Source organism: Lepidochelys olivacea (assembly GCF_965140295.1).
Source record: "Lepidochelys olivacea isolate rLepOli2 genome assembly, chromosome: 3".
Taxonomy (NCBI): domain Eukaryota; kingdom Metazoa; phylum Chordata; order Testudines; family Cheloniidae; genus Lepidochelys; species Lepidochelys olivacea.
Window position 1 is genome coordinate 191,269,252 of NC_140413.1, and position 12,202 is coordinate 191,281,453.

At 40.9% G+C, this 12,202-nt stretch overlaps 1 protein-coding gene across 7 annotated transcripts in view; it reads left to right on the top strand.

The window, feature by feature from the left end:
• Window positions 1-6,623: 6,623 nt before the first annotated feature.
• The window catches only part of SANBR (SANT and BTB domain regulator of CSR), a 48,161-nt gene continuing 42,582 nt past the window's right edge, over window positions 6,624-12,202 (top strand). For 3 of the 7 annotated variants that reach the window (XM_084622269.1, XM_084622273.1, XM_084622272.1), the window contains exons 1-2: window positions 6,624-6,954; window positions 11,969-12,134. In XM_084622269.1, the coding sequence (XP_084478395.1) occupies window positions 11,985-12,134 (150 nt within the window). In that variant the 5' untranslated portion in view covers window positions 6,624-6,954; window positions 11,969-11,984. The remainder of the gene's footprint in view (window positions 6,955-11,968; window positions 12,135-12,202) is intronic. The other 4 variants (XM_084622267.1, XM_084622271.1, XM_084622268.1 and 1 more) reach the window with 2 other exon arrangements.

The window sequence follows — 12,202 nt, forward strand, 5'->3', positions numbered from 1 at the left end:
AGCAGCAGCATGTCTCTCTCTTGCTGAAGGCAGAGGGGTAATAAGGTGAGTCACAGCCTGACAAAGCATCACAGAAGCACAGGGCCAATTGTAATATGCTCTACAGTATCAAAAGTAGAGTTAAGTTTTATTGTGCTATTAATAATTAGCTACAGAATTAACACATTTCATTACTGATGGAATGCAAGATTTTCTTTCCTTCCCCAAACCAAGGCACACTGGTGTTAAGATAAATTGAACAAATGTTAGACTAACTCCATTACAAAGACAAATGGGTTTGAATTTTCAGTACCTTGTCCTCAGTTACTTTCATGAACCTAGACATTGTTGAATCTTTTTCTTTTAGGGCAACTTTGAGTTGAAGATTTTCTTTCTGCAAGATTCTAATTTTTTCCAGATAGCTATTTTCTTCATGTAAGGATGCCTATCCAGTTACAAACAGTGAACATCAAACTCTGATACAAAGAAATATAGAAGATGCAATAATACAACAAATATTCTATGAAGTGCTAATCCATTCATTTGATCTTGAAAACAAAATTATGCTGTATGAAAAATATCCTTCAACAATGTTGTAACATGACTATTTTAAAGAAAGTTGTATTTCTACTTTAAAATGTTCAATAAGGTTTTTAATTAAATAATAGCAAACAGTATCCATCATGACAGGTTTCAGAGTAACAGCCGTGTTAGTCTGTATTCGCAAAAAGAAAAGGAGTACTTGTGGCACCTTAGAGACTAACCAATTTATTTGAGCATAAGCTTTCGTGAGCTACAGCTTCATTGGATGCATACTGTGGAAAATATATCTGGTAGCTCACGAAAGTTTATGCTCAAATAAATTGGTTAGTCTCTAAGGTGCCAGAAGTACTCCTTTTCTTTTTGAGTATCCATCATATATTTTGTCCAGTTCATACTGCAATTTCTAAGCAAAGAAGATCACATTTCCAGCTGTAAATTTCCCGGTACAGGATCTGGTTACAACACAGTAGACCCCTGCCGCAATTACACCAAAGTTCAAAGTTGTAGTGTAGATGGGAATAAACTACATTTTTAATCATGCTTCTGAGTTGTTCTACAGTCCTGCAAAGGTCCAGATCTGTAGCACCGTACAAATCCATGGTTCTATCTACACGAAATACCAAACCAAGTTTTAACCATGTCTATGGGTTACTATATTGTAACAAGGTCCCTCAAATTGCATGGTAGAGATGTATGGTAAATGAGATCCTTGTTACACATACTGCATTCCAGTTTACAAAGTACATATTGCTATACATTTCTCCAAGACCATTTTCGCTACTTGAAACCATAGGATTTTTAATCATCAATATTTTCCAGTACTGCCCTTCAACCTACTTATAATATCCCATTACAGGGAGTCTTAAAGAAATCTAGAATTTTGCCTCATCTTTAAATCGATTAAAAAGTCCCAGTGATGTTCCCATAGTTGCTACTTCAAACTCCGTTCCTTTCTCACTGATAAATATAGTGTAGAGTTTAAAGAATTGAGAGAAATGGAAAGACTTGCTGCACCATAAATTTAACAGCTGAACTAATGAGAAAAAGATGGACCAAGTGGGACGAACCAATTAAAAAAGTATCATTGATATAACCCATAATGCTACTCATGTGCTGCATTCTTTTATACACACACACAAAGTATTTTACATTTTCATCATTTATATTACATATATAAAAAACTAACATACTACCAACTATTCTGTTTAGCATTAATAAAATGTAATTAGTAAGGCCCTGTCTACACTAAAAATGCAATGATTTTATAACTGTTCATGACATTCTTATCTAACCCATTTATAACAAAAACAGGTGATGTCTGTGCATACTACAGCTTTTTTCACAATGCAACAAATGAGTCAACCATCTTTCTGTGTTCATGTCACCCACACTTCCTAACTCAGTTTGTCCCAGTTCCTTCTGGGAAAATCTCATAATGCCTCATGAGGGGATAGAGAGCATGTAGTACATGCCCACAGACTAACACCAACAGCATGTGGGGCAGTACCCTTAGAATGTGGTGCCACAAAATGAGCTGGAGGAAGGAAGACCTGCCAAACTTGTAACAGAGGCATGGTTACTGGGTCCAATCTACAAATAAACAATGTGTTGAACTGTTACAGATAGACAACCCCACCTTGGGCATCTGGTGAGGGCAAAACATTTTTACCTGTTGCCATTACTAACCAAGTATTAACCAGGCTGTTTGAATACCAACTGTGTTTGGAACCAGCCTTGTCACTAACTAGTTATAATTTTAATAATAATTTGTAATTCACATTTGACCTAAAGGATAAACACTAGCAGTTCCTTGAAAAATTAAAAACACAAAGGGTGAAATCCTGGCCCCACTGAAGTCAATGGTAGTTTTGCCATTGACTTCAATGGAGCCAGGATTTCATCCAAAGAATGAACAGAAGTAAAAATGTAATACAATTTAAAAAAAAAAAAACAGAAAAAAGCACAGAGGGTGAGTACTATACAAAATGAGCTATAGTGATTCAAGTCACTAATATGTTTTAATTCTGATATTCAAAACACTTTCAGATGCCCTGTCCACAAGATGACTAGTAATTACCTGAGACACAAGGTGGGTGAGGTAATATCTTTTATTGGACCAACTTCTGTTGGTGAGAGAGAGAAGTTTTCGAGCTACACAGAGCTCTTCTTCAGGTCAGCTCTGTGTGGCTCGAAAGCTTGTTTCTCACACCAGCAGAAGCTTGTCCAATAAAAGATATTACCTCACCCCACCTTGTCTCTCTAATATCCTGGACTGGCATGGCTACAACTATACTGCATAGTAACTACCTAACATATGCTCCCATAGCTTGCATACCAAAATGTGCAGCAAAACCTGGCTCAAAATTTAACATATCAACCACCTCCTTGGCATGGCTGCTACAACAACTTACAAGACAAATGTTGCCATAAAAATAAGACCTTTAGAAGACCTATACGTTCCAAAGGGGTGTGTGCACTGAGGATACTTAGGAGACATAGCAAAGGTGTAGTACTATATATATGAACCCGGGAAAAAAACATTACTACAGAAAAATGATAGCAAGTTAAAGCTGATCTAAGCGGTATCACCTTGCTATTAGTAGAAATCAACATCATGGTAAGGCAAAATGTAGCTGTTTCAGTGGCTATCTAGTTATTCATGAACATGAGCCACCTGCTATGAGTGGAGTATATGGGCTGAATCAGATTTCCAACGATCTTGGAAAAGTTGTTTGCCCATTTCCATAAACCATAGCCTTTTACCAGTGATGTGTAGTAGTGCAGCACTCTATATTTTCCCTAATATATTCTCTGATTTTTTTTTAATTTCTTCAGTAGAATTTATACTCCCATCCGATCTTGCTTACCGCAAATCATTTTTACTCCTAACTTGATAACATGATACATCAACTTATGTAGCTCAATTTTGTAGTAAATATTGTCCTTTCTGCATCTTTTTACAGCTAAGAGAAGCACATCACCTACATTTACTATCTTGTTCAGGGAAATCTATACCTTACTTTGAGTAGCATGTCCACTCTGGACAGGGAAACAATACTAAATTAGTATAACAACCACCATATCAGAAAATGGTCTTCCTGACAGTTGTTGATATGATAGCATGATTCAAGCCATAGTGTAATCATGCCCAACAGCTGCAGCAATTATTCTTTTCCTTACAGTAGAAACCATTATATTTTACTGATTTTTCTAGATAAATTCAAACCAGGAAAGGAAAATCTCTCACCTGAATAGATCTACTGACAAGTGTCTTTTCTCTTTCTTGAATTCCAACTGTCATACCAGCAATAAAATGAAGGCCTCTTATTGCACGCAGATCTGGTTGCTCCATCTCAAAAAAGATATATTGGAATTGGGAAAGGTTCAGAAAAGGGCAACAAAAATGATCAGGGGTATGGAACAGCTTCCATATGAGGAGAGATGAATAAAATTGGGACTTTTCGGTCTGGAAAAGAGACAATTAAAGGGGGATATGATAGAGGTCTATAAACTCATGACTGATGTGGAGAAAGTAAATAAGGAAGTGCTGTTTACTTTTTCTCATGACACAAGAACTAGGGGTCACCAAATGAAATTAATAGGCAGCAGGTTTAAAACGAACAAAAGGAAGTGTTTCTTCACACAACACACAGTCAACCTGTGGAACTCTCTGCCAGAGGATGTTGTGAAGGCCAAGACTATAACAGGGTTCAAAAAAGAACTAGATAAGTGCATGGGGGCTAGGTCCATTAATGGCTATTAGCCACGATGGACAGGGATGCAAAACCATACTCTGAGGTGTCCCTAGCCTCTGTTTGCCAGAAGCTAGGAATGGGCAACAGATCACTTGACTTGATGATTACCTATTCTGTTCATTCCATCGTAAGCACCTGGCATTGGCCACTGTTGGAAGACAAGATACTGGGCTGGATGGACCATTGGTCTGACCCACTATGGCCATTCTTAGGTTCTGTAGGTTAAGTGTACCCTAAGATTTATGTGGGTAAGGAAATGAGACTTGGTGATGGAAGGTGGGGCACTGACATTAATATTCAGGATAGTGCCAAGACCCTTTAAGAGGGTAAACAACCATGAGGAGTTACTTCTTTTAGCATTCAGTTTGTTAGTTCCTTTTGTTTAGCTGTTAGCTTTACTTTTAAGTATACCTTAGCTACTCTAATCTAGCCCTTATCTCCAGCTTCTCAGCATTGAGGAACCTGGAACATCAGACTCACTGTGACATGCCAAAGACTAGGCTGTCTCTTATCTAAAGGAAGGCTATGGATATGCTAGTCTAAGTAACTTCTGCAAGGAATGTTACCATGGGTACCACTCAGTGATGAGCTGCCAAAAGCTGAAGAACCGGTTCCTTCAGTCGCTCAGGGTCTTCGGCAGCACTTCGGCAGCAGGTCCTTCAGTTGCTACGGGTCTTCTTCGGCGGCACCGAAGGACCTGCCGCTGAAGTGTCACCGAAGACCCGGAGCGCTGCCGGGTGAGTAAAAATTTAAAAAGGATTCTCAAGGGAGCCTCCCCAGCCGAGAGCTCAGGCAGGCAGGATAGGACAGTCCCGCGGGCCGGATGTGGCCCGTTGGCTGGAGTTTGCCCACCCCTTTAACAACCAGTTCTAAACCGGCTTCAAAATTTAACAACCGGTTCAGGCGAACCGGTGCGAACCGGCTCCAGCTCACCACTGGTACCGTTCGAACTGTATTACTTCTTTCTGATTCTGTGGTTTGGAGCTTTGATAACTTTTACTTTAATAAAAATCTCTGCAGCCTGTCTCTGTCCTCAGCGTGAATGTTCTTGCCACACACTCCAATGGTCGGTACAAGGTATTGAACTTTCTACATCAGGGGTCCTCAAACTGGGGGGTAGGACCCCTAAGGGGGTTGCAAGGTTATTACATGGGGGGTCGTGAGCTGCCAGCCTCCACCCCAAACCCTGCTTTTCCTCTAGCATTTATAATGGTGTTAAATATATAAATAAGTGTTTTTAATATATAAGGAGGGTCGCACTCAGAGGCTTGCTATGTGAAAGGGGTCACTGGTACAAAAGTTGGAGAACCACTGCTCTACATTCTCTAATCCTGTAGTCTGATTTTGAGAGAAGAACCTAAGGATATTCTGGTCAGATCATTGGTGAACCCTATAATAAACCAGCCCTCTAAGAATCAGGTTAACAAAAACTGCACAAAACTGGAGACATCTGCTAAAAGCACAGGCCTGCCTGCAAGTGCCTAGCTTCTGTGCAGATGCAGGGATCTCTTTCTTCCAGCTTTGTTTCCAGGCAATATGGCTTTCCCATGCTCCACTGCCCCTGAAATCACCCAGGGGGACCCAGGCAAAAGTTAATGAAGTCCTCAGGGAATTCTCCACTGGCAGATTCACCACTACTAGCTGGGATGGGAAGGGGCAATGTACATACATCTACAGCCTGTCTGTCCTCTCCCCACTTCCAGCACATGAGGTGCCAACTCTCTCTTCTGTGCAGGAAAGGGGATCGCATTTAGGTCCTGGGAGGACAATAACGCCTCCACAGGAGCTGAAAATGTGTCTTTTACCCAGAGCCATCCTGGTGGTAGTGGTGAAATTGAGACCAATCACTGCAGTGATTTTTCACCGGTTTTTGGAACAGCACATGTACAGGTTAGGATTTTGTCGCGCGGTGAGGTTGGGTGCTGGGGTGACGTCATGCCCAGGTACAGGGCTGGTTGGTTGGGTGACATCGCACTGAGGTGGCGGTGAGGCGGGTGACGTCGAGTGGTGGGGTGACGTCATGCGGATAGCGACATCACGCTGAAGGGCGTGACGTCACGCCGAGACAGGGCTGGGGCCCCGGGGCGAGCGGATGGGGGGTCTCATCTCCTCCAGCCCTGGGTAGGGAAGGGAGCAGCTCCGCCCTCCCCGGCCACCGGCCTCAGACGGCGGATCCCAGCCCGGCGTCGCTTTGCGCGGCTCGTTGCTAGGAGACCAGACGCTGGGGGTAGGGCGGAGCCGCTGCACTGCGACAAGGCGGGGGAAGGAGGCGGAGACTCGACCCCGTGACACCGCACGCCAAGGCCCGCCTCTCTGGGGAAGGCCGCGCCTCACCACCCATTGGCTGTCCTCTGTCGGGGGCTGCCAGTGTCCCGGGCGTGGCAGGTGGGGTGGGTCGGTGAGCGGCCTCTGCGCGGCCAGCGGCTCCCGGCGCCGGCGCGGCTGGGAGATGGTGGCGGGCGGGCTGTGGCAGGCTGCGTCTGGGCGAGGCCGAGGGAGACGCTGAGTCTGTGGCCGAGCTGCGGTAACGCTCTGCCTGGATTCTTGCCTCCCCCAGGAAGCGCCTTCTTGGTCCTCTCCATCCTACCCTAGCGCGGCGCTGGGGCTCGCCGAGCTCCTCAGTGGCTTCAAACCCAGAGGTCCGCATCCTCCTGCTGCCGCCCGGATCGGGCCCCAGGTAACCGACTCCCTCCTTTCAGCGCCTCTTTCCTTCTGGGCAGGAGGCGCTGAGCACCCGCCTCGCTCTCTAGGGGACGCTGCCCCTGGGCCCGCCCCGCCCACCTGCTGGGCACCGCTGAGCGAGCCCCACAATTCGGGGTGTGGTTCGTCAGTCTTGGGGTCCCTGCTTCCGTGGACAGGGGCCCCTGGGAGGTGGGGTGGTTGTGGTAAAACTAACACACTACTTTTATACCCAGAAAAATAGCTGGAGGACAAATAAATACTTAAATATTTTATCTTTTATTCAGTACTTAGAAAGTACCTTCACCTGCCCGCCCCCCCCCCAAAAACCCCAAAAACAAAAACCCAGCACACGTGCCCAATTTTTTTGAATACTAAACATTTCACAGACATGCCTGGTCTGTTAAATATGTATAATCAGAAATGCCACTCAACTTAATAAAATATTAGAAATGACATGTCATAGATGTTTTAAGGATGCTTGTACTGTAATATGGTCATAACACCCTGTTAAATAGAGAAGTCTGATGACTAATGTCTCTAAACAACAGATTGATTTTTAATTCTTATTGTTTCTGATATTTACATGGCAAGGATTTTTAAATGTGTTAATACTTGCTAATTAAACATATAGTATACAAAAAATCCCCCCCCCCCAAAAAAAAAAAAAAAGAAAAAAGGAAAGAAAAAGAAAATCCTCTGCAACTCTAGTAAATTCTTTGCATGGAAATGGTTAAATCCCAGTCCTAGAATTGTGCTTTGTCTTCTTTCCATACCAAGGATTTGTCTGCATATTTTTTTAAAATTTTAGTCTTACATGATTCTCCACATAGCTCAGTGGTTTGAGCACTGGCCTGCTAAACCCAGGGTTGTGAGTTAAATCCTTGAGGAGGCCATTTGGGATCTGGGGCAAAAATTGGGGATTGGTCCTGCTTTGAGCAGGGGGTTGGACTAGATGTCCTCCTGAGGACTCTTCCAACCCTGGTATTCTATGATTTCCCTAACTGTAAGTAAACCTTCTATACCTTTCTGAAGTTGCCTTCTTTCTGTGTGTATTTAATGTACTAGTGTAAGTGGTTTTAAAACTTTGTGCCACACCCATAACTGCTATGTCTCACTTACCTTATTTGTGGCATTGTTTTTTTTTAAGTTGATCTTCACTTGTAGTAGTGTAGACTGCAGAACACAAAGATGCCGTGTCATCTCTAGAGAGTGGTGGTACTTTATTGTAGGCCTTGTCCAGGTTGCATCTCTTAAAGTGTGTACCATTGCTGCAAAAGGAAGTAGTCTTGAACATGGCTTTAGCTATGGCTTTTACAAGATTTATTATACAACAATAGAACAGTGTTGGAGAACCCACAATGGCAAGCACAATGTGTGTTTATTCCAAAATAGGAAGTAAATACTGAGACTTAATATCATACTACATGCATACAATATGCAAGCTCATTCATTTGCCTGTATGATGATCCATGTATGGCCCAGCTCTTTGTATATGATCAGAATGAGCATTTAATTCAAACAGCAGTAGTTGTTTGTATTTTGATTATTGCACATGCAGATTTTAAGTAGCTATATTTATTTGACCGTGTGATATACTTTTGGGAGTAGATACCTCCCATAGGGCAGCACATGTCGGTGTTGTGTATGAAAGAAAGAAATTAGAGCATGGGGGTTAATCTAATCCATACAGGATTGGGAACTGTTCTAATTCTGACACTGACTTGTCATTTGGTTATGCTGTTTAACCTGTGTTTAGTTTGTGGCTAAGACTGTAGTCCCATTCCTAGTCATTTTATGACCAAAACAGGTCCTCATCTAGTGTATTTGCATGTTCCAGAGTAACAGTGTAACAGTTTCAGAGTAACAGCTGTATTCGCAAAAAGAAAAGGAGTACTTGTGGCACCTTAGAGACTAACCAATTTATTTGAGCATGAGCTTACCCTCATGCTCAAATAAATTGGTTAGTCTCTAAGGTGCCACAGGTACTCCTTTTCTTTTTGTATTTGCATGGATAGCCAAATCTAGGCTCCAGTTAATACTAAAATAGAAAAGTGCATACTTGATAAACAAAACCTTCATGCCTCTCAAGAAATGTCACTGCCTCTTGGAGTACCTGTCATAGTTGCACTGTTGAGTTGCTTCACCATAATTACTAGTAAAATGTTAAGACTACTATAACCCATTGTGGTTTTGTTTCCTGTAAATTGTAGAACTCTTGCAAATGTGAATAACTACTGTTATTAAGAATAACTTAATAATGAGAATAACCACTGTTCCTCTATCTCTGCACCTGAATATATAGTATATTTATACAATAGGTAAAACCTTTATGAGGGAGCACGTTTATAGGCTATCCATACCAATAGTGATTGTATTTTTATTAAGCCTAGCTATAAGCGATACTTACATCTTGACTTTATAGAGAATAAAGCTCGTTCCTGCACCTTTACCCTGCTGTCATTCAGACAGATTTTTTTTTTAACTGTCGGCTAAGGGTAGACTGGATAGCTCAGGAGACAGGCTTAATATCTAATAACCATTCACCTCATTGATTCAGATTTGGCCTTGGTCATCCCTTTTGGTAACTTCTTATGCAATATTCAATGGTTTCTATTGGTTTCTGTCCATTCACTAATGGAGAGAGGTCTGAATTAAAAAAAAAAATCATCACAATTTTGACAGTATTCGGAGAATGAAGGTCAATTATTGATTGGCCGTGGAGACTGAATTACTTTTACTCCTAAAGGTTGCAATTCTGGAACAGTGCTGAAACACACTGGCAGTCCTGCATAGGAAAGTTTTGACAGCTATTGCTTATAAGGTACATCTGCTCTTTAGCTAAATATTTTCCATAGCTGTTAATTTGGGACTTCTTGCAAGTGCTACATTTCAGAGAAAAAACTATATATGACTTCCTGGGTTTTTTTTCTCAAACAAAGCTACCTTGAAAAGAAAAATCAACTTTCTCTCTAAATTTTCTTTTGATGAATATTCTGAACCTAAGAAAATTATTCCAGTTTGTTTCTTTTTCCAAATATTTTCTACAAATTCATTTGCTTTTCCCCACAACATAAACACTTCCTCAGTTACATGTTGGGGTTTTTTTTGTTTGTTTTATCAGTTCAAATTTCTGGCAAAACGTTATGCCTTATTGCTTATATACTCTGAAATGAAATCAGTGGGCTACCTACTACTGCAGCACAAATTTGTAAGAAATCATCTTTTAGCTACTAGAAAAGTAAGTGTGGGGCAAAGGAAGCAACTCTTAGAGGACTTTCCCTGTAGCAAGCAAGTCCATTGAGACTACATCCAACTGCAGCCTTCTGAGGATTCTCCATAGTTATAACTCTTGGCTGTCTTCTCTCCTCCCATTGCCATATTATTTATAACCCAAGATTAAGATTTTCAGCTATGACTAGTAATTTTGAGTGCCTCAGTTTTTAGGTGCCCAATTTGAGGCACCTTGACAGGACCTGATTTTCAGAGAGTGGGTGGCCAACGCTTCCTGTAAATCCGACCTTCTTAAGGTATCTCAGTTGGGCACCCAAAATTAATAGTTGCATTTGAAAATCTTAGTTTCTAAAATCTTTCCACCACCAGGCTCCTTTTGAATATACTTACAACTTGGGGTGCCGCTCGCAGGAGGCGGTGGTATAGAAGAATCAAAAATTACCAGAATTGACAATCATAATAACTAAGGCCAACATTTTTCAAAATTGTTCACTAATTGAATTGTATGCCTCAGTTCCTTGATGCTCAAGTTGAAACCCATAGGACCTGATTTTCAGAGTTGCTGAGAGCTGCAGCTCCCATTGACTTCAGAGCTGTGGGTGCTTCAGAACATCTGAAAAATCAAGTTGTAGATATCTTAGATTGGGCATGCAGAATTAATGGAGAGTCTGAAATAACTGGGCCTACCCTGTAGGCATATAAGCATGTGATTGGATGGTAAAGCACTTATTTACCAAGTTTTTAACTGGATGAGTTTAGTATCGTTTGAAACTACTGCGCATCATGCAAGTTTTGTCCAGTTTTCTTTCTTTCTTATTAATCTCCACTTTGTGGATCCCATCAGTTGCTAGTATTTCCACTTTAAGTGCTGGAATATCTATTTTAATAGCTACTCCCTCTACATAAGCTTACCTGAATTTACTTTCCGTGGCCAAAGCATGTGCTGCAATAAGTAATTGTATATCACTATAATACACTACTCATTCATAGCTACACCTTAAATTAAAAGACTATTTTCTCTACTTTTTATACAGTAGTTGTTATACTGATTCCTGTCTTTCCTATTTACTACCTAATTAGAAAAATCAGTGTCTCAATTTCTTGCTAATAACTTTATATTACTGTTGTCAGGTTTATATTTTTAAGAAAACCCAGCTGAACTCCCTGTAACCTGTAATAAGAATTAATGGTACCCACCATCTTGCTGATTTTTCTGAATGGTCTCCTATTTAATGTACTCACTCATTCATACTTCAAGGAAGAGGAGATGATTAATAACACTGCATGTTCCCTATTGAGGAATAGTTTTCTCCTTTTAGATTTAGATGTCAGACTATAGTATGACTCATCTTGGTATCTTCAGAATAACGTCTGTTGTCTTCTTTTATCAAATGCCTTAACATTTCTAAATATTGCCACTTCTAAAACAAAGCCTGCTGTAGTTTAATTAGTGTTCTTTTTAACCCTAAATCAAGTTGAATCTTTTGGCTTTTTTTATGATAGAACTACTTAAGGTATTGATCAGGATGAAAACCTGTTGGAACTGAAACAAACTACTTTGCAATTGTGCGTTTTTTAATGGACTCTGGGCTGCATAGATGTCTGTATATGATTTATTTAAGTAGTAGTATTAGTACTGCCTTTGTATAGTAACAGTAGTGCTGCCATTAATGTGTATTGTACTTTAACTGATCACGCAATTATTGCTGCTGTGAAACATGAGCAGTATTAAACTTTACGTCTTTATGTATACATATTTACAACATTTGCCTCTCTAGCTTTTAGAGCCAAAAGATGAGTCGAGGATACTCAGAAAACAATAACTTTCCATATGATAACAATCAAATGGTTTTGGATATGATCCTGTACTCTTTAATCGGTGTCCCTCAGCCTATCAACTGGGACAGTGTGGCAAGGCTGGTTCCAGGATTTACGTCCAAAGAGGTAACTTTGTTAACCATCAGTGTGTCTGTTTAAACAGTGCTTTATCAAGAGAACTACACTTTTATCAG